Source organism: Anomaloglossus baeobatrachus, chromosome 5 (assembly GCF_048569485.1).
Source record: "Anomaloglossus baeobatrachus isolate aAnoBae1 chromosome 5, aAnoBae1.hap1, whole genome shotgun sequence".
NCBI lineage: Eukaryota > Metazoa > Chordata > Amphibia > Anura > Aromobatidae > Anomaloglossus > Anomaloglossus baeobatrachus.
This window is the reverse complement of record NC_134357.1, coordinates 240,243,462-240,266,388: the sequence shown is the minus strand read 5'-3', so window position 1 is coordinate 240,266,388 and position 22,927 is coordinate 240,243,462. Positions and strand designations below refer to the sequence as shown.

Sequence of the window (22,927 nt, the reverse complement as noted above, 5' to 3'; positions counted from 1 at the left end):
GCATGCGGTTCTCCAGATCGTCTGCTTTCTGGCGCCATGCATTTGCCGATCCGGCCATTGCGGTCATTTTTGTTTTGAGTGTTACAGTTTGATCCTCAAGTTCAGACACTCGCGTCTCGACTTCCGCTGTTCGGGCCCTCAAGGATTGCATGTCCTGACGCAGGAGGCCCACCTCTGAATGTACCTGCTCAATTTTCCCTGTGAGGGAGCTGTTGCTTGTAGAAATTGCTTGTAGAAGCTGTTCATACACCTGCCTCAGGGTTAAATCATCTTTATCCTCTGACCCGTCATCCAATAGTGCCTGACCTTTTGGGGTGGCATTTCTCTTGGCTTTAGGGGCATCTGCCTGACCACCCCTTGCGAACTCCTTAAGTTTGTCAATAGCTCCACTTTGTTTAGGGGGACTCATATTGATACACTGGGGATTTGCTGATTCTGCACCCCTCTCTTATCGTGCCCCCGTGCGTCTGAATCTGTGCCTTTATAATGTATATTGAATAATATGTCTGTCTCCACTTCCTCACCACGTCCAGAGAGCCGGAAAACAGCCACTTATATGGTGGATAATAAGAATGAAGGGAGTCCCAGGGCAGCACAGCACTCAGGGTGTATTTATCAGGATGATGCAGGCCTGCGCAGCGTGGGGACTTCAATATGTGTCACTTATTTGTTTTCATGTGTCAGGAAAAATCTGCAGGGCCCGTTTTTCAAGGCACACACGCCAGACCCTCCAGCACTCTATGGGTTAAAGTCTTCCACACTGCAGCCGGCCCCCCTAATGTGCTGCACACTGACTGCCAGTTACACAGCTAAGGGAGAATTAACTTCCCTGTGCTCACCACTCCTGGGTCTTCACCTCTGGCCATAAATCTGTCACTCCTCACTGCTCTGCGGAGTCATGCTCTGCTGCTCACTGTGGAAATGCATGCTGTAGGGAAGATGGCTGCTGCTCCACACTCTCCAGCCTCAGGAGATCCAGCAACGCCGTGCAGGAGTCAGGGAATAGCTCCAGTGGGAATCTGCAGCCTCCAGATGGTGTCTCCTGTCACAGCAGCAGGTCAGTGAGTAAATGGATCAGGTAACCGGGTGTAAATGGCCAGGATAAGATCAGGATTATAGGAGCTCTCTTCCCATGCGTCCTCTCTGGTCGGCTACATCGCCCCGCCCCCAAACTGCAGCTTTTTGTGGCAGAAATTTGGGCAAAATCTCTGGTTGCAGTTCTAAACGCAAATGGCAAAAACAATTGACATGTCATTTGTTTTTGCCATTTGGGTTTTGCACTGCAAAGCTGAGTTTTTGACCAAATTTCTGCCACAAAAAGGCTGCAGTTTGAACAGCATAGTGCGGACAAGAAAACCAAATTCCCATAGACTAAAGGCCCCGTCACACTAAGCAACATCGCTAGCAACATCGCTGGTAACGAACAACTTTTGTGAGGTTGCTAGCGATGTTGCTGTGTGTGACATCCAGCAACAACCTGGCCCCTGCTGTGAGGTCGTTGGTTGTTGCTGAATGTCCTGGGCCATTTTTTAGTTGTTGCTGTCCTGCTGTGAAGCACAGATCGCTGTGTGTGACAGCGAGACAGCAACAACTAATGTGCAGTGAGCAGGGAGCCAGCTTCTGCTGAGCCTGGTAACTAATGTAAACATCGGGTAACCAAGAAGCCCTGTCCTTGGTTACCCGATATTTACCTTTGATACCAGCCTCCTCCGCTCTCACTGCCTGTGCTGCCGGCTCCTGCTCTGTGCACAGATAGCTGCAGCACACATCAGGCAATTAACCCGATGTGTGCTGTAACTAGGAGAGCAAGGAGCCAGCGCTCAGTGTGCGCTGCTCCCTGCTCTGTGCACATTTAGCTGCAGCACACATCGGGTTAATTAACCTGATGTGTGCTGTAACTAGGAGACTGGGGGCTGGTCACTGGTTGCTGGTGAGCTCACCAGCAACTCGTGTAGCCACGCTCCAGCGATCCCTGCCAGGTCAGGTTGCTGGTGGGATCGCTGGAGCGTCGCAGTGTGACAGCTCACCAGCAACCTCCTAGCAACTTACCAGCGATCCCTATCGTTGTTGGGATCGCTGGTAAGTTGCTTAGTGTGACTGGACCTTAAGCTTGAAAAGCAGAACACATCCATTTTGGCATTAAACGCTGCAGTTGAAAAAGCAGGTAAAAAGCAAAGTGGGGTCTTAGCCTTAAGATAGATATTCTATAGAAAATACAATTCAAATTGTTTTGAAGGCTGTTTAAGGAATCAAATTGGGTACACAGAGATTAGAAAGAACACCTCTTTGAAGATGTAGAAAAAGTGACTGTTTATTGAGATCAAATCTATGTATGGAATAAAAATTGGATAGCATTTATAGGTAAATAGTTTGTAATAAAAACTTTTTTAGCTCAGCATAAAATGGTGGACATTTTTACATGACAGCATACTTTTGGCGAGATTGAATTTGTGGCGTTTTAAGGGATTAGCTTTCGGATGTTCCCAACGTGGGTAGTGGATAGCATTTCAGTAACAGGGAAAAGAATACTCAGGTCAGTAACCAAATATGCAGAGTCCAGATAACTCTTCAGGTGGGAAGATCTCTCCACGACTTCAAAACACATAGCACTACAATTCCTTCATTAGATAATGTGAGCCATGACTAAAACATATGAGGATTGTAATAGTTTCCTCTTTAACGTGTGTGAACAAGCTTATGTTTCTTAAAATTTGATCTGTGTGTAAAACATTTCCCACATTCTGTACATGAAAATGGCTTCTCCCCTGTGTGAATTCTCTGATGCTGAACAAGAACAGATTTCTGAGTGAAACATTTCCCACATTCTGAACACGAGAAAGGTCTCTCTCCTGTATGAGTTCTCCGATGTTTAACCAGGTCTGATTTCTGGGAAAAGCGTTTCCTACAATCTAGGCATAAAAATGGCTTCTCACCTGTGTGAAATCTCTGATGTTTAGATAGATCGGATTTCTGGGTAAAGAATTTCCCACATTCTGGACATGAAAATGGCTTCTCTCCTGTGTGATATCTCTGATGTATAACAAGATCTGATTTTTTAGTAAAATATTTCCAACATTCTGTACAATTATATGACTTATCATACATGTGAATTTTTTGATGTTTTTCAAGATAAATTTTAAGTGTAAATGATTTCCCACAATCCGAACATGAAAATGGCTTCTCCTTCATATGTACTTTTTGATGTGTAGCAAGATCTGACAACTGAGTAAAAGATATCCCACATTCTTCACATGAAAACTGCTTCTCCCCTGTGTGAATTTGCTCATGCTCAACAAGATCAGAATTCTGAAAAAAGCATTTTCCACACTCCAGACATGAAAATGACATTTCTTCTAGATGGATGATTTGATGTCTCTCCAGGGATTCGGAACAAATATATGGTTTCTCCTCCAAGTGGGTTTTTTGATGTTCATCAAGTTGTAATTCATCAGTAAATGACTTGCCACACTCAACACACGAATATCCCATTTCATGTTCTAAGGAGGAAATAAAATATATTGTAATTAGCTATCAAATATCCTTAAAGAAGCACTCCCAGACAAATTTTAATTCTATAATTCCTTCCAAATGTATATGTAATGTAGTGCTAGTGCACTATCCCCTTCCCCACATGGCAATTCTACATTTTTGTGATTTTTATTTTTTACTCCCAGTTTTCCAAGAAACATACCTTTTTTATTTTTCCATCAAATTAGCCGTGTAAGGGCTTTTTGTGGAATGTTAAGTTACAGTTTTGAATTTCACCATTCATTTTACCATTCAATGGACGGGAATACAGGAAAAAATATACCAAGTATGGTGAGGTTGTCTAAAAAATGCAATTTTGGAATTGTTTTTCAAGTTTTGTGGTTATTTTCCAGTTTAAAATGTACATTTTTTTCCCCTATTTTTTTAAACTTTTTAAATTTTTTTAGTCCCCTTAGGGAACTTGAACCTGCGATCATCTGATCACATAGCCTATATATTGCAGTACATAGTAAAAATCACAGGCTGGTTTTCACAGTACTTTAATGGCATGGGGATCTTCAGGTGACCCGCAGCTGCCACAGCAACCCATCTGCCCGTGCAATCAAGTCACAAGGCATTGATGGGTGTATGTAAAGGGTGCACCCCTAGTTCACATGCATTAACCCCTTAATGACAGCCAGTACGCCATTGAACAGCAGCATTTAAGGTGCCTTATTCCTCAGCACTGCTTTTTAACGTCATTGCGGAATAAGTAAATAGCACCCTCTAGAATCCTTTGTCATGTCATCACTGTTATTCAACAAATAAAGGCAATCATGTTAAAAAAAAAAAAGAGAAGTCCCACTTAAAAATCAATTCTCTCTCCTTTGATATGATCTAATATGTCAGACAAGAGAGAAATGATGTCCCCAGGTCCCGTACGGTACCTTAGTACTGGTGACGCCATCCCTGGACTCCCTCCTCCTTTTCTTAAAGCAAAATGGCAGACACAAGCGCTGTGCGTCAGCCAAGATCTTCCGGTTGGCACCCAACCAATTTCAATGGTTCCTCACATTTGATCACTGTGATAGGGTCTATCACAGTGATCAAAACCCCAAATATTAGTAAATATGGCAGCAACAGAGGCTGTGCTCCTTACGTCTCCCCTTGTAGTTGTTCTGGGGGAAAAGGCAGATACACTAGAAGTGCTGTCCTGTCAATTTACAATCAAATTTCGAGACCAATGTTATCCCGGGTAAAATTGCTACACAAAACTTTTCTTTGCATTTATATTACTTATATATTTATATACAGCACACCCCTTACAGTACACGCCTCACATTTTTGTAAATACTTTATTATATCTTTTCATGGGACAACACTGAAGATATGACACTTTGCTACAATGTAGAGTTGTCAGTGTCCAGTTTGTATAACGGTGTAAATCTGGTGACCTCTAAATAACACACAGTCAATAATGTTTAAACAGCTGGCAACAATAATGAGTGCGCCCCTTAAGTGAAAATGGCTGCATTGTGCCCAAAGTGTCAATATTTTGAGTGACCTCTATGATTTTCAAGCACTGCTTTAACTCTATGGGCATTGAGGTCATTAGAACGTCACAGGAGACACAAAAATCCTCTCCCATGTCTCCAGGACATCATGGAGCTGATGGTTATTAAGAGACCTTGTGCTCCTCCACTTTATGTTTGAGGATGCCCCACAGATGCTCAATAGGGTTTAGATCTGGAGACACACTTGGCCAGGCCAGCATCTTTAGCCTCAATTTCTTAGCAAGGCAGTGGTTGTCTAGGAGGTGTGTTTAGTGTTATGCTGGAATACTGCCCTCCGGCCCACTTTCCGAAAGAAGAGGATCATGCTCTGCTTCAGCATGTCACAGTACATTTTGGCATTTATGTTTCCCTCAATGAACTGTAGCTCCCCCCAGCTGGCAGCACTCATGCAGCTCCAAATCAAGGAAATCCCACCACCATGCTTGACTGTACTCTTATCTTAAACTTGTCTTTGAACTCTTCATCTGGTTGCTGCCACACACTATTGCCAGCATCTGAACTAATATGTTTATCTTGGTCTAAATCAGACTACAAGATATGGTTCCAGTGATCTAAGTCCTTAGTCTGCTTGCCTTCAGCAAAGCGTTTTTCGGCTTTCTTGTCCATCATATTTATAAGAGGCTTCCTTCTGGGAAGATAAGCCATGCAGACCAAATTTGCTGCACTGTGCGGCGTATGGTCTGAGGACTGACAGGTGGACCCTCACCCCTTTAACATCTGCAGCAATACTGGCAGCAGTCATACGTCAATTTTGCAAAACAACCTCTGAGCATGTGTATTCAGCTTATTTGACCATGGTGAGGCCTATTCTGAGTGGAACCTGTCTCGTTAAACCACTGTATGGCCTTAGCCACCATGCTTCAGCTCAGTTTCATCTTTTTGTAGGAGCAACAATTCTTTTTCCAGATCTTCTTTGCCATGAGGTGCCTTGTTGAACTTCCAGTGACCAGTAGGAGAGTGTGTTAGCAATCACATCAAATGTAACCCACCTGCATTTTCCTCCACATTTTGAACATTTTACCCTTCACTCCAGTAGTTTATTCTTCCTGCTACAATATACGCAATTGGGGGACAACTGCTTTGTTAGCAAGACCAAGTTTTATAAATCAGCAAATGTCTTGTTAGGGGCATGCCGCCCTTCGTGAGTAATAATTCCTGGAAAGATTTTATTGTTGAAGTACTTCTAAACTGAATATGTCTTGGAATTCAAACAGTTCTATCCCAAACCCAAATCTATTTTAGGCACAGCCGTGTGCCCAGTACTCACAATGGTGTTGTATTGGATGCATTTCTGAACACTGAAAGACTAGTGCAAAAAAATTTGAGGTGTGTCTCAGAAAGTGCAAAAACATTCATAAAAGTGAATGAAAAAAATGCAAATAACAATATTTCAAACTTGTGTTTCATCAAGAGCATAAAAGATGGTGGTATCAAATTATTCACTACCACCTTAGGTAAATACATTAAAGGACATAATTTACAAAGCAAATACATTTATGGGGTTATTCTGTTGTTCTTGAACCACAGAGGGTCTGCAAATATGACAATCTATTGCAAGTAGAGCCAAATTTGTGTTCCAAAATTCCAATATTGCTCCTTCCCTTCCGAACCCGTCGTTTGTCCAAACAGAACTTTTTGACCACATTTGTGGAATGTCTACGCTCATAAGAAAGTGGGTAACAAACTGTGGAGTCCACTTTTGCGTGTTACCTCTTGCAAAAGTTAGAAATTTGGAGCTAAATCAGCATTTTTGTAAAAAAAAAATAAAAAAAAATATGAACATTTTCAATATGACGCCCTAACCTTATCAAATTTTATTTAGTATCTGGGTGTTCAAAATGCTCACTATACTGCTGGATAAGCTACTTTAGGGGTGTAGTTTCCAAAATGGGATTACTTGCAATATGGTGCCCACAATCTATTTCTACCAAATTTCTGTTACAAAATGTAAATTCGCTCCTTTCCCTCCGAGCCCTCCCATTTGTCCAAACAGAACGTTTTGAGCACATAAATGGTATCAGACCACTGATAAATAAGCAACAAATTTTGGGGTCTATTTTGTTGGGCTATTCCTTGTAAAAGTGAAACAATTGGGGCAAAAGCAACATTTCAGAGTAAAAAAAATATATATATTTTTTATTTTTCATTCCACTTTGCATTAATGTGTAGTACCTGAAGGGTTAAAAATGTTTCTGCTAAAATTTTAACCCTAACATCCCAACAAAATATAATGACATTTGAAAAATGATGCAGATGTAAAGTAGACAGGTGGGAAATGTTATTTATTCATTATTTTGTACAGCATGAATAACTGGTTTAAGGAAATAAAAATTTAAAGTTTGAAAATTGTGACATTTTCAAAATTGTTGTCAAAATTCAGTTATTTTCGCCTATAAAACGCAAAAAAACCCATTAACCTCATTGCACCACTAACAAAGTACATGTCACAAAAGAAACATCTTAGAATCACCGGGATTCCTTGAAGCGTTCCAGAGTTCTTACCACATAAAGTGACACTGGTCAGATATCTAAAATTTGGCCTCATTATTAACCCCTTAAACTCCAGGCACTTTTCTGTTTTTTTTGCTTCCCATCTTCCAAGAGCCATAACTTTTTTATGTTCCCGTTAATGTTGTTTTTTTTGCGGCACGAGTTGTACTTTTAAATGAAACCGTAAGTTTTACCATATAGTGTACTGGAAAACAGCAAAAAAATTCCAAGTGCGGAAAAATGGCAAAAAAAGTGCGATTTCATGATAATTTTTGGGATCTTTTATTCGCCATGTTCACTATATGGTAATACTGATGTGTCAGTGTGATGCCTCAGGTCAGTATGAGTTCATAGACACCAAACACAGAGGGATCTGGAGGGGGGGCTGGTAGGGCATCTGCCCCGGGCGAAGCACTCAGGGGGGGGCGCTGTCAGGCTGCCTGATGCAGTGCTCTGAGTGAGAGTCTCCCTGGCGGCTGCGTTTGCCGCCCTCCTGGTGAGAGAGTGCTAATATCTGCAGAGGCAGACTGGCCCGGGAGACAAAGGTAAATACCCCCGTGCTGGTCCCTCAGCGGCAGTGTCAGGCTGCCCGGCTGTCTGCTGCAGGCCTGCCTAGTGCCTCAGACAGAGCCACACTTAGTGCTGTGTGGGCGTCTGCTGACCTGTCTCCCCAGCGCCGGCCATGCTGCTTCCTCATCAGACATAGAAGAGAGGAGGTCGCAGAGGCCGTGCAGGAGGTCCGGGCCGGATCCTGTGCGTCTGTGGAGGCGCTGAGATGTGGTAGTTATGGCTCCAGCCTCCGCACAGATCAGTTCGCTTGGCCGAGCCACCTCAGTGAGCGACAGCAAACACCTTTGTACAGCATGACACACTGACTGCTCTTGTGCCTGGCACCAGGACAGTATACGAGTACAGGGCCTTACATTACATATGTGATGTCCTGAGGCCAGGCCCATGTGTATGTATATGTATGTATGTATGTATGTATGTATGTATGTATGTATGTATGTATGTATGTATGTATGTATAGATACATATATATATATATATATATATATATATACATACATTATATATACATACACATACATACACACATATATATATATATATATATATATATATACACACACACGCACACAGATATATATATATTATTATCTATGTATGTGTGTATATATATATATATATATATATATATATATATATATATATATATATATATATATATATATATCTGTATATATCTATATATAAATAAAACACAGTATATATACAGATTAGTGTATGACTAGTATATGACACACTGTGATTCAGACATCACATATTGGTAATCTCATCTTCTGTCTGTAATCACAGTATATCATGTACCAGACCCAGGAACATACGGCCCGCAGGCTACATCTGACCCTCTGACTGCTCCAGTCCAGCTGAGGCAGTCAAAGGGCTGAAATCAGTGGCCCAAGGGCCGCACTACACCCTCCCACCCCATGTCACGCTTCATGATGTCACCGCTATCCCCAGCCTCAAGATGCAGATAGCAGTATATACATTGGTGGTGACCGGAGCCGCCGATTCCTTCTTTTACCAATCAGCGCATGTGACTGAGACAGCGGATGTGATGACGTCACCTCGTCCTTGTCTGCTGTGCGGAGAGTGAGTTCACCAGACACCGGAGCAGAGCGCCAGGGAATGGGAGTGAGGGGAGGATTGTTATTATATGTGTATGGGATGTGTGCCTGTATATAGGAGGGAAGGGGGGCTCATACTGAATTTAGGGGGACTGTGTGGGAGCTCATGCTGTATATGAGGCTTAAGCCCGCTACACACGCTTCAATATATCTCACAATCCGTCGTTGGGGTCAAGTTGTAAGTGACGCACATCCGGCATCGTTTGTGAGGTATCTGCGTGTGACAGCTACATGCGATCAGGATTGAACGCAAAACCGTTGATCGCAAACACATCGTATCATTCTCTAGAATTGAGCGTTTTGTTGCACGAACCTAGTCAATTGTAACGTGTGACATCCCTCATACGATTTTGTTGTCTGATGCTATGTGCGCAGGTGTGCGCTCTGCACCACAGCTTAAAAAAGGTCTGCTTCAGAGCGCAGCTAAAAAGCTGCGTTCTGAAGCGCCTCACAATGTCTGTCATGCACTAATCTCTGTCAGTCCGTCACTATCTCTGTCCCTCACTCTCAGTCCATGTCAGTCTATCCCCCTCTCTCATATACTCACCGATCCCCGATCCCTGGCGCTGCTCGGCATTCACACTGCTCCGGCGGCTTTTACTGTTTTGAAAAAGCCGGCCGCCCATTAAACAATCTCGTATTCCCTGCTTTCCCCGCCCACCGGCGCCTATGATTGGTTACAGTGAGACACGCCCCCACTCTGAGTGACAGGTGTCACACTGCACCCAATCACAGCAGCCGGTGGGCGTGTCTATACTGTGTAGTGAAATAAATAATTAAATAATTAAAAAAAACGGCGTGCGGTTCCCCCCATTTTTAAAACCAGCCAGATAAAGCCATACGGCTGAAGGCTGGTATTCTCAGGATGGGGAGCTCCACGTTATGGGGAGCCCCCCACCCTAACAATATCAGCCAACAGCCGCCCAGAATTGCCGCATACATTAGATGCGACAGTTCTGGGACTGTACCCGGCTCTTCCCGATTTACCCTGGTGCGTTGGCAAATCGGGGTAATAAGGAGTTATTGGCAGCCCATAGCTGCCAATAAGTCCTAGATTAATCATGTCAGGCGTCTATGAGACACCCTCCATGATTAATCTGTAAGTTACAGTAAATAAACACACACCCGAAAAAATCCTTTATTAGAAATAAAAACACACACATATACCCTGGTTCACCACTTTAATCAGCCCCAAAAAGCCCTCCATGTCCGGCGTAATCCAGGATGATCCAGCGTCGCATCCAGCGCTGCTGCATGGAGGTGACAGGAGCTGCAGAAGACACAGCCGCTCCGGTCACCTCCATGCAGCAAATGAAGACAGCCGTGCGATCAGCTGCTGTCACTGAGGTTACCCGCGGCCACCGGTGGATGCAGCGGTGGCCGCGGGTAACCTCAGTGACAGCAGCTGATCGCGCGGCTGTGTTCATTTGCTGTGTGGAGGTGACCGGAGCGGCTGTGTCTGCTGCGGCTCCGGTCACCTCCATGCAGCTGCGCTGGATGCGACGCTGGATCATCCTGGATTACGCCGGACAAGGAGGGCTTTTTGGGGCTGATTAAAGTGGTGAACCAGGGTATATGTGTGTGTTTTTATTTCTAATAAAGGATTTTTTCGGGTGTGTGTTTATTTACTGTAACTTACAGATTAATCATGGAGGGTGTCTCATAGACGCCTGACATGATTAATCTAGGACTTATTGGCAGCTATGGGCTGCCAATAACTCCTTATTACCCCGATTTGCCAACGCACCAGGGTAAATCGGGAAGAGCCGGGTACAGTCCCAGAACTGTCGCATCTAATGTATGCGGCAATTCTGGGCGGCTGTTGGCTGATATTGTTAGGGTGGGGGGCTCCCCATAACGTGGAGCTCCCCATCCTGAGAATACCAGCCTTCAGCCGTATGGCTTTATCTGGCTGGTTTTAAAAATGGGGGGAACCGCACGCCGTTTTTTTTAATTATTTAATTATTTATTTCACTACACAGTATAGACACGCCCACCGGCTGCTGTGATTGGGTGCAGTGTGACACCTGTCACTCAGAGTGGGGGCGTGTCTCACTGTAACCAATCATAGGCGCTGGTGGGCGGGGAAAGCAGGGAATACGAAATTGTTTAATGGGCGGCCGGCTTTTTCAAAACAGTAAAAGCCGCCGGAGCAGTGTGAATGCCGTGCAACGCGGCGCCGGGGATCGGTGAGTATATGAGAGAGGGCTGCTAACTTCAGTTACTCAGGGGATTAGTGGTCACCGGTGAGTCTTCACTGGTGACCGCTAATCAGGACGCGACACAGACAGAGCCGCAGCATCACAATGAAGTCGGGTGAAGTTCACCCGAGTTCATTCTGACAGTGCGGCTCTGTCTGTGTCTGCTGTCATCTGCCATTCAGCTCTGCTACATGGCTGTCTGTGGCTGCTGTTAGCGGCCATGTAGCAGAGCTGAATGGCAGATGACATAGTAAAAACGCATCCCACATTACACACGCTTGGCAAGTCAATAAATAAAAAAAAAAAAAGGTGCTCAATGCATACGTCACAGAACACATGATCTAAAGGATCGCACACAAAATTGACCAATTTAACATAGACTACTAACGCTCGTGTGACAGCAAATGAACGACCAACGTGAAATCTGATAGATCCCGTATGCAACCTGGGCGTGTCACATCGCAAATGCGATTGTACAACTAATTGCAACGTGTAAAGTGGGCTTTATACTGTATATCGGGGGGAGGGGGCTGTCAGCGTACTTAATTCTGCTCAATATTAAGTGACAATTCATATTCATATAACATAATTTATATGTTAATATTAATATTGAGCAGAATTAGTTTCAGTCTATTGGTTCGGCCTCCACTCCAGTCACCATCTCTCATGTGGCCCCTCGGGATAATTAGTTGCCTACCCCTGTTATATAGTGTATAGATTAGTATATGTGTTTTAATACATGGTATGTCAATTCCTTCATCCTGCTTTTCCAATATATCTGACCTGTTCCCTCTTTGCTTCAATATCTCCCTGGCATGCTCCAGCATCTGTGACCTCCCCCCCACGTTCCCCCACCTTCCTTTTATGACCTTTGTTTATTTTGCCTATGTGATGCTGTATCTGGCTTCTTTGATTGAGTGATCAAGGGGTTCTTGTTGCACCCCACCCCTTCACAGCTGAATGCACTTGTATGTGTATATAATGGGACAGCCCAAAGTCTGCCCAAAGACTTTGTCTGCCCCATATAAGTATGATGCATTGAATTAGGCCAGAATTGGGCCGGAAGTGACCGGAAGGTATTTGACCACATAGTCAATGTAAACAATGTTCGTGTGTCTATTCACTTTCACCTTTATAATACTTCACTTTCTACTGCCCCCTTTGATCCCTAAACCCAGTAATGAACTATTCATCTCTCCCTCCATCCTCCCTACCCATCTCACCTTCCCCTCAGACATTTTCGTCAATATTACACCCAGAGTCTCCAGACACTCACGGCCACCTCACGGCCTCTCCTGCTCCCACCTAATAACACTCTCACTGCTTCTCCTCACTGCTGGGGATATTGCACAAAATCCTGGTCCTCCTCACCACATCCCTATTGTCACTTCAAACCCACATCCACAACCTAACACAAATTTCCGCACCCTCTCAAACCTCATACACATTCACCCGACCCCCGCTCCCCCAGTCCCACTAACAGGAGCTCTATGGAACGCTCGCTCTGTCTGCAACAAACTATCCTACATTCATGATCTTTTCATCACTAATAAACTCTCTTTCCTCGCCATCACTGAAACCTGGCTCACCCCCTCTGACACTGCCTCTCCTGCTGCACTTTCTTATGGTGGTCTCCAACTCTCTCACACCACCCGCCCCAGTAACAAGCATGGTGGAGGAGTTGGTTTGCTCCTGTCCAACCAATGCTCCTTTACACCAATTCCACTACCACCCTCGGTTACTCTCCCATCTTTTGAGGTGCACTCCGTTCGCATCTACGCCCCCTCCAACCTTCAACTGGCTGTCATTTACCGCCCTCCAGGGCCAGCCACTGCCTTTTTTGATCATTTCACCACCTGGCTACTACACTTCCTTTCCAACGACATCCCCACCATCATCATGGGTGATTTCAATATCCCCATTGACACTTCCCACTCATCTATATGGGGAGATAAGGTATGCACACCAGTGACTATGGAAGGGGAATACATGGAATAGCAGAAACTGCTGTGTGAATGCTGACATGAAAAATTCAATAGCTATTTGTAAGAATGAAATGTGAAAAATGGAACCTGCATTACTGCCATGAATATATGAATAAAGAGAAATTTAGCTACTGAATTGATCAATGCAGAAGAGCCCCAACACTACGCCAAAGTATTTCTCTACGTTGGGGTCCCTAGCTTGTGTGTGTCCTCTCATGCAGTTAAAAAACTTACCGTGTATGGGACGCTGAGACCCAGGCTATATATGCGTATAATGTGGATTGGCAATAGGTGTGTATGGGGAGGGTTCACAAACGAAAAACTACTAACATTAAGGAATAACGTTTGGAACTCCATTCTATGTCTGAACTGGGTGCAAAAAACCTAAAAAACATCACTATGGGGAGATAAGGTATGCACACCAGTGACTATGGAAGGGGAATACATGGAATAGCAGAAACTGCTGTGTGAATACTGACATGAAAAATTCAATAGCTATTTGTAAGAATGAAATGTGAAAAATGGAACCTGCATTACTGCCATGAATATATGAATAAAGAGAAATTTAGCTACTGAATTGATCAATGCAGAAGAGCCCCAACACTACGCCAAAGTATTTCTCTACGTTGGGGTCCCTAGCTTGTGTGTGTCCTCTCATGCAGTTAAAAAACTTACCGTGTATGGGACGCTGAGACCCAGGCTATATATGCGTATAATGTGGATTGGCAATAGGTGTGTATGGGGAGGGTTCACAAACGGGCCAGGGCCAGCCACTGCCTTTTTTGATCATTTCACCACCTGGCTACTACACTTCCTTTCCAACGACATCCCCACCATCATCATGGGTGATTTCAATATCCCCATTGACACTTCCCACTCATCTGTCTCCAAACTTCTAACACTCGCTGCCTCCTTCGGCCTCACCCAATGGTCTTCTGCAGCCACTCACAAAGATGGCCACACGCTGGACCTCATCTTCACTCGCCTCTGTTCCCTATCTAACCTCTCTAACTCACCTCTCCCCCTGTCTGACCACAACCTACTCACATTCTCTTCCCACTCTTCTCCAACTACGCAACCCCCCCTCCACAAACTCTCACACCCTCGCAGAAATATCAAACACATTGATTTACACGCCCTTTCTCAGTCCCTTCTCCCTCTCACAGACATTGCATTTCTACACGATGCAGATGCTGCTGCAACTTTATACAACACTACAATCTCTGCAGCTCTCGAATCAACCGCCCCCCTCACACTCACCAAAACCCGCACAATCAACAGGCAACCCTGGCACACCAGTCAGACTAAAGAACTGAGACGGGCTTCCAGAATTGCTGAGCGCAGATGGAAGAGGTCTCATTCCACTGAGCACTTCATTGCATATAAAGAGTCCCTCACCACTTTCAAGTCCACACTCACTGCTGGAAAACAAACTTACTTCTCATCCCTCATATCCTCTCTCTCTCAAAACCCTAAACAGCTATTAAACACTTTTAACTCTCTCCTCCGTCCTCCAGCACCACCTCCCTCTCCTCTCCTCTCAGCTGAAGACTTTGCCTCTTTCTTCAAGCAGAAGGTTGACAACATCAGAGCAAGCTTTGGCCCACAATCACCACAGCCCCTTATCATAGCTACTCAGCCTTCTTCCTCCAAATCCAGCTTCTCCACCATGACAGAAAACAATCTCTCCACTCTACTCTCAAGATCACATCTAACCACCTGTGCACTGGACCCGCTCCCATCGCACCTCATCCCCAACATCACCGCAGTCCTCATCCCAGCCCTAACCCATCTCTTCAACCTATCACTAACAACTGGTGTATTCCCTTCATGCTTTAAACATGCCTCCATTACACCCATCCTCAAAAAGCCCTCCCTTGACCCATCCTCTGTGTCAAACTATCGCCCCATATCCCTTCTCCCCTATGCCTCAAAACTACTAGAACAGCATGTCCATCTTGAACTGTCCTCATACCTCTCCTCCTGCTCTCTCTTTGACCAGCTACAATCTGGCTTCCGACCGCATCATTCCACTGAAACTGCCCTCACTAAAGTCACTAACGACCTACTAACCGCCAAAGCCAAGCGACACTACTCTGTCCTCCTCCTCCTGGACCTGTCCTCTGCATTCGACACAGTAGACCATTCCCTCCTACTACAGATTCTCTCATCTCTGGGCATCACAGACTTGGCCCTATCTTGGATATCCTCATACCTAACCGACCGAACTTTCAGCGTCTCCCATTCTCACACCACTTCCTCATCTCGCCCCCTATCTGTCGGTGTTCCCCAAGGCTCAGTTCTTGGACCCCTGCCGTTCTCCATCTACACCTTCGGCCTGGGACAGCTCATTGAGTCCTACGGCTTCCAGTATCATCTCTATGCCGATGACACACAGATCTACCTCTCTGGACCTGACATTACCTCTCTACTAACCAGAATCCCACAATGTCTGTCTGCTATTTCATCCTTCTTCTCTGTGCGATTCCTAAAACTTAACATGGACAAAACAGAATTCATTGTCTTTCCTCCTCCTCACTCATCTCCTCCAACAAGCCTTTCCATCAAACTCGATGGTTGCTCACTCTCCCCAGTCTCACAAGCTCGTTGCCTTGGAGTGACCCTCGACTCTGCTCTATCCTTCAAGCCACACATCCAAGCCCTCTTCACCTCATGCCGATTACAACTCAAAAACATCTCCCGTATCCGTGCTTTCCTTAACCAAGAATCAGCAAAAACATTAGTGCATGCCCTCATCATCTCCCGCCTCGACTACTGCAACCTCCTGCTCTCTGGCCTCCCTTCCAACACTCTTGCACCCCTGCAATCTATCCTAAACTCTGCGGCCCGCTTAATCCACCTCTCCCCTCGCTACTCCCCAGCCTCGCCACTCTGCCAATCCCTTCACTGGCTTCCCATCACCCAACGACTCCAGTTCAAAACACTAACCATGACATACAAAGCCATGCACAACCTGTCTCCTCCCTACATCTGTGACCTAGTCTCCCGGTACCTACCTGCACGCAACCTCAGATCCTCACAAGATCTCCTTCTCTGCTCCTCCCTTATCTCCTCTTCCCACAATCGCGTACAAGATTTCTCCCGTGCATCCCCCATACTCTGGAATGCTCTACCTCAGCACATCAGACTCTCCCCTACCGTGGAACGCTTCAAGAGGAACCTCAAGACCCACCTCTTCCAACAAGCCTACAACCTACAATAGCCCTCAGTCCAGTAGACCACTGTGCAACCAGCTCTGTCCTCACCTATTGTACCATCACCCATTCCCTGTAGACTGTAAGCCCTCGCGGGCAGGGTCCTCTCTCCTCCTGTACCAGTCTGTTATGTACTGTTAATGATTGTTGTACGTATACCCTTTCACTTGTAAAGCGCCATGGAATAAATGGCGCTATAATAATAAATAATAATAATAATAATAATGTGGTATACTATGTGGCAGACATCCAATGTTATATAATATGTGATGGTAGAATTAGTATTACATTGGATGTCTGTAGTTAATATATCATACAACAATCACACACTCTCCTGTATACTCGTATGTATGGATATCAGATGTTATATACAAGATAATATGTGACTGTTGTAATGTCTGATATTAAGTACTTATCATATATCGGATGTCTGCAGTCAGTATATCATACACCAGTCATATATTCTCCTGTATACTGTATGTGGTATGCTACATACTGATACCAGATGTTATTTACAGATATGTGGTGGTGTAATATCTGATTTCTGTAATCATAGTGTATATATTCACACACACACACACACACACACACAAGTCCTGTATTCTCCTGTATACTGTATGTGGTATGCTACATACTGATACCAGATGTTATTTACAGATATGTGACTGGTGGTGTAATATTTGATTTCTGTAATCATAGTGTATCTATACACACACACACACACACACACACACACAAGTCCTGTATTCTCCTGTATACTGGGTGCAATATCCTATATACAGACACCAGATGTTATATACTGTACTGATAATATGTGACTGGTGTGATATCTGATATTCGGCAGTCATAGTTTATTATATACTATCACGTATTGTCGTATATCTGACATCTATATCTGTAGTCACTGTATATCATATACTGATCTATCTCTGAAGGAGATTGTAGTATCCAGAGATCTGAAGTTATATACAGGATATACATATTATGCTGAGTACAGAATATCAGATATTACCAGCGCATATTATCCTGTATATACCATCTGATGTCTGATCACATACAGTAGTATATTACATCCAGTATACAGGAGAATACATGACTGGTATATGATATACTGTGACTACAGACATCTGGTGTTATTATACAAGATGACATTTTATTGTCTGTGGTCATAGTATAGTATATTCCTCCCCGCCCCCTTACATTCTGTGTAAATGTTAATATACTGCAGCGTCAGTGGGCTAATATATTCCCCTTGTGCCCTCTCTGGTGTCCAGCACAGCACCACTAAGCTGCTCTGAGTGACGTGATGCCAGTTCAGACTCTGTCAATCACTTTGCTCCATGTGTGAGTGACGTCTCTCTCAGTGCAAGTCTATGGAGCCTTGTTCTCGCTCAGTGTAAGTTAAGATCAAAACTGACTCCATCATTAAGGGGTTAAATGCTGCTGTCAGAAAGCAACAGCATTTCAGTTGTTAAAAGCAGCAGGTGGAGGAGACGCAGAATAACACAACTAGTGTCCGCCGGTTATGATGCCAACTCAGCTCCTGTGCTTGCATTCAGTGGCGTAACTAGAGTGCGATGGGCCCCGGTGCGAAAGTTGGACCTGGGCCCCCCTCCGGACGTTGGTCAGATGAATGGGCACCTGTAGCGTTCTAAATCCTATAAAGGCATATTAATTGCCCCTTCCCCCCCTTCATTATGCAGTAATGTTCCCAATCCTGGTACATATGTCCCCCATACTGGTATATATGTCCCCATCCTGGTATACATGTTCCCCATCCTGGTATACATGGTATATAATGTCCCCATGCTGGTATATATTTATCCAATCCTGGGCCGATCCTAGTAAAAATGTTGCACATCCTGGGCCCATCCTAATATGTCTCCCATCCTGATATATAGTATATGTTCCTCATCCTGGTATATATGTCCCCCATCCTGGTATATATGGTCTGGGACTGTCTCTAATGAATAATTAAAAAAATATAAATAATTTAAAAAAAATTCTACTCATCTTGCCTCTGCTCCCACATCACCAAGTGTCCTCTGTAGCGAGTGCGGAGTGGCCTGCAGCTGACATCAGAGTGCATGCTATAGAGCATGACCATACTACCATGCGCTGCCCCCAGTTATGGTATGAACGTCAGCTGCCAGCCACTGTGTGCCCTGTACCTTTGGGCCTGGTAACAATCTCTACGTTTGTGATTGTTACTCCCCTACCTGCTTTCCTCACTCCATCCACCAACTATTGATTGCTGAAGTCAGCTCACGTATTGTAAAGATAAAGCACCCTCCCAGGACATACTGCATCAAATCTACTTCAGGCTATGTGCCCACTTTGCGTTTTTATGTGCAGAAAATCTGCACATAAAAACGCATGTTTGGAACGAAAAAAAGCAACTGAAAAAAACCGAGCATTTTTTATTGCGTGTTTTTTCACCTACCTCTTTTTGAGCGTTTTTTAGTCATGGCGATCATAGGGGTTCAAGCGCTGTACCCCCGCGGTCGCCAGGTCCTGGCTCTCGCTGCCAGGAGGAGTACCCGCGCCGCTCTCGGCAGTTGAACCCTCTAAATGCTGCAATCAATGCAATTGCTGCATTCAGAAGGCAGGGAGAGGCATCGCTTACCCTCCCTGGCGATCAGGTCCCTGTAGTGCAATCACAGGGACCCGATCACTGCCATGGCAACCCTGGGTCATCACCCTGATGACCCCGGTTTACTGAGGCATGGATCGCCCCCCAAACCAGGGCACCTACGTCACCAGAGTTCCCTGCAACAAGGTCCCGTGGTAAAGACCACAAGGCCTAGGTGCAGGAAACCCTGGTGACATCACAAGGTGAACTGAGTTCATGGCGGTGGATCTGCAGGACACCCTGGTGATCCGTAGGCATGAACTCGATTCACCTTGTGATATCACCAGACTTCCCAGAAGCAATGTCCTGCAGTAAAGACTGTGAGATGAGGAAATGGCTGCAGGGAGCCCCAGTGACGTCAACACACGCAAATTCAATGTGGGAAATACACATGCGTTTTTTCCTGCATTTTTCACTGACTCCATTGAAGTCAATTGGTGAAAAAGCAGGAAAAATACAGAAACAACTGACACGCTGCTTCTTTTTTTCAGCAACAAAAACTGCAAGAAACAGCAAGTCAGGATTCTCAGACTTTGCTGAGATCATTTTTCCTTGCTTTTATCAATTAAAAAAGCAAGGAAAAACGCATGAAAAAAGCGACGTGTGCACAAGGTCTTCTGTGTATGTAGCTGAGCAGTGCACAGTAATTTAGCTGGATTTAGATACAGGACCTGGCTGTGCTGCTTTCATCAAACTGCTGCAAACACTTCCCCACTGCTCACATTGTGACTGATTCTGTGGGCTGGCCCCAATCACCTTATCAGCCTCATCCTCCTCACCCCCCCCCAAATCAAAAAGTATCCAAAGCAGCACCTGAACGGTTTACAGTAAGATAACAGAATGTAAAGAAGGTCAGATAAACTTTCCTGCCATATATACAGCTCACCCCTCTCCACATGGTCGCACATCAGTACATAAACGATCGGACGCTGTCAGTGACTGCTCAGAGCGATGGAAGGGAGGCAGAGTATATATTATACTGCCATGCCTGAGCTGCTGGGACTGAGAGGTACGGAGTGCTGCCTCACAAACATGCCGGTCAGACCGCACTGCTGCCCTCACCTGATATGTCTCCTGCAGAGGCCGGCACCACAGTGTAATCACATGCAGAGACTGGAGGGGGCAGAGCTCACACTGCCCGGCCGCTTCTACTGAAAATGCAGGAACAGCCCAGCTCCTCTCACTGACAGGAGCTGCTGCTGATCTGCAGGGCGGGCCCCTAACCTGCGGGCCCGGTCGCAATCGCGACCCCTGCGACCGCGGTAGTTACGCCCCTGCTTGCATTACAAAAGGTAACCCAATATATAATGTAAATATATGTCGTATGTCACGAAGGGGTTAAAATACTTACCTGTCGCTGTTTTCCCTAGGTTCCAGAGTCGCGTGACCTGAAACCAGACTTGTCGCATCACACTGGTTTGTGTGTGAACTGCAAATCACTTTCACAACTCAAGTCTGTGTAGCCTTAGGCTATGTGCCCACGGGACTATGTACCTGCGGATTTTGCCACGGAAAACCTGCGGATTTATCTGGATTTTCTTGATAAATCCGCAGGTTTCAGCAAGTACAGACACTCTCCATGTTATCCTATGGGACATGGGGAGTGCTGTGTCCATGCTGCGGAATGTGCAGCTGTGGAATATGCTGCGGATGTCCCGCAGCCGCACATAACTGCATGTCAATTATTCCTGCGGAAATCCCATATATACAGTTAGGTCCAGAAATATTTGGACAGTGACACAATTTTCGCGAGTTGGGCTCTGCATGCCACCACATTGGATTTGAAATGAAACCTCTACAACAGAATTCAAGTGCAGATTGTAACGTTTAATTTGAAGGTTTGAACAAAAATATCTGATAGAAATTGTAGGAATTGTACACATTTCTTTACAAACACTCCACATTTTAGGAGGTCAAAAGTAATTGGACAAATAAACCAAACCCAAACAAAATATTTTTATTTTCAATATTTTGTTGCGAATCCTTTGGAGGCAATCACTGCCTTAAGTCTGGAACCCATGAACATCACCAAACGCTGGGTTTCCTCCTTCTTAATGCTTTGCCAGGCCTTTACAGCCGCAGCCTTCAGGTCTTGCTTGTTTGTGGGTCTTTCCGTCTTAAGTCTGGATTTGAGCAAGTGAAATGCATGCTCAATTGGGTTAAGATCTGGTGATTGACTTGGCCATTGCAGAATGTTCCCCTTTTTTGCACTCATGAACTCCTGGGTAGCTTTGGCTGTATGCTTGGGGTCATTGTCCATCTGTACTATGAAGCGCCGTCCGATCAACTTTGCGGCATTTGGCTGAATCTGGGCTGAAAGTATATCCCGGTACACTTCAGAATTCATCCGGCTACTCTTGTCTGCTGTTATGTCATCAATAAACACAAGTGACCCAGTGCCATTGAAAGCCATGCATGCCCATGCCATCACGTTGCCTCCACCATGTTTTACAGAGGATGTGGTGTGCCTTGGATCATGTGCCGTTCCCTTTCTTCTCCAAACTTTTTTCTTCCCATCATTCTGGTACAGCTTGATCTTTGTCTCATCTGTCCATAGAATACTTTTCCAGAACTGAGCTGGCTTCATGAGGTGTTTTTCAGCAAATTTAACTCTGGCCTGTCTATTTTTGGAATTGATGAATGGTTTGCATCTAGATGTGAACCCTTTGTATTTACTTTCATGGAGTCTTCTCTTTACTGTTGACTTAGAGACAGATACACCTACTTCACTGAGAGTGTTCTGGACTTCAGTTGATGTTGTGAACGGGTTCTTCTTCACCAAAGAAAGTATGCGGCGATCATCCACCACTGTTGTCATCCGTGGACGCCCAGGCCTTTTTGAGTTCCCAAGCTCACCAGTCAATTCCTTTTTTCTCAGAATGTACCCGACTGTTGATTTTGCTACTCCAAGCATGTCTGCTATCTCTCTGATGGATTTTTTCTTTTTTTGTCAGCCTCAGGATGTTCTGCTTCACCTCAATTGAGAGTTCCTTAGACCGCATGTTGTCTGGTCACAGCAACAGCTTCCAAATGCAAAACCACACACCTGTAATCAACCCCAGACCTTTTAACTACTTCATTGATTACAGGTTAACGAGGGAGACGCCTTCAGAGTTAATTGCAGCCCTTAGAGTCCCTTGTCCAATTACTTTTGGTCCCTTTAAAAAGAGGAGGCTATGCATTACAGAGCTATGATTCCTAAACCCTTTCTCCGATTTGGATGTGAAAACTCTCATATTGCAGCTGGGAGTGTGCACTTTCAGCCCATATTATATATATATAATTGTATTTCTGAACATGTTTTTGTAAACAGCTATAATAACAAAACTTGTGTCACTGTCCAAATATTTCTGGACCTAACTGTATATATTATATATATATATATATATATATATATATATATATATATATATATATATATATTATATATATATTATATATATATAAAATATGTGGGCATATAGCCTTAGAACGGTTTTCATAGAGGGAAGTCCCTCCGCCCCACACAGCATGTGTGATTTGGCAAAAGCGGTCAGTATTTCCTTATTTGCTTATTTTTAAATCCTCCATATTGTTCCGGAGAGAGATATGGGCCTTTTTATTTAGTGCTAATTTCTCAGTAAAGACCATAAAAATTTGCACTAAATAAAAAGTGCCCGTATCTGGAATCA

The 22,927-nt window shown here is 44.5% G+C and overlaps 1 protein-coding gene across 4 annotated transcripts in view; it reads right to left on the bottom strand.

Annotated features, from left to right (window-relative positions):
- Nucleotides 1-2,309: 2,309 nt before the first annotated feature.
- The window catches only part of LOC142311110 (uncharacterized), a 43,114-nt gene continuing 22,496 nt past the window's right edge, over nt 2,310-22,927 (bottom strand). For all 4 annotated transcript variants that reach the window (XM_075349224.1, XM_075349225.1, XM_075349226.1 and 1 more), the window contains one exon: nt 2,310-3,497. In XM_075349224.1, the coding sequence (XP_075205339.1) occupies nt 2,677-3,497 (821 nt within the window). In that variant the 3' untranslated portion in view covers nt 2,310-2,676. The remainder of the gene's footprint in view (nt 3,498-22,927) is intronic.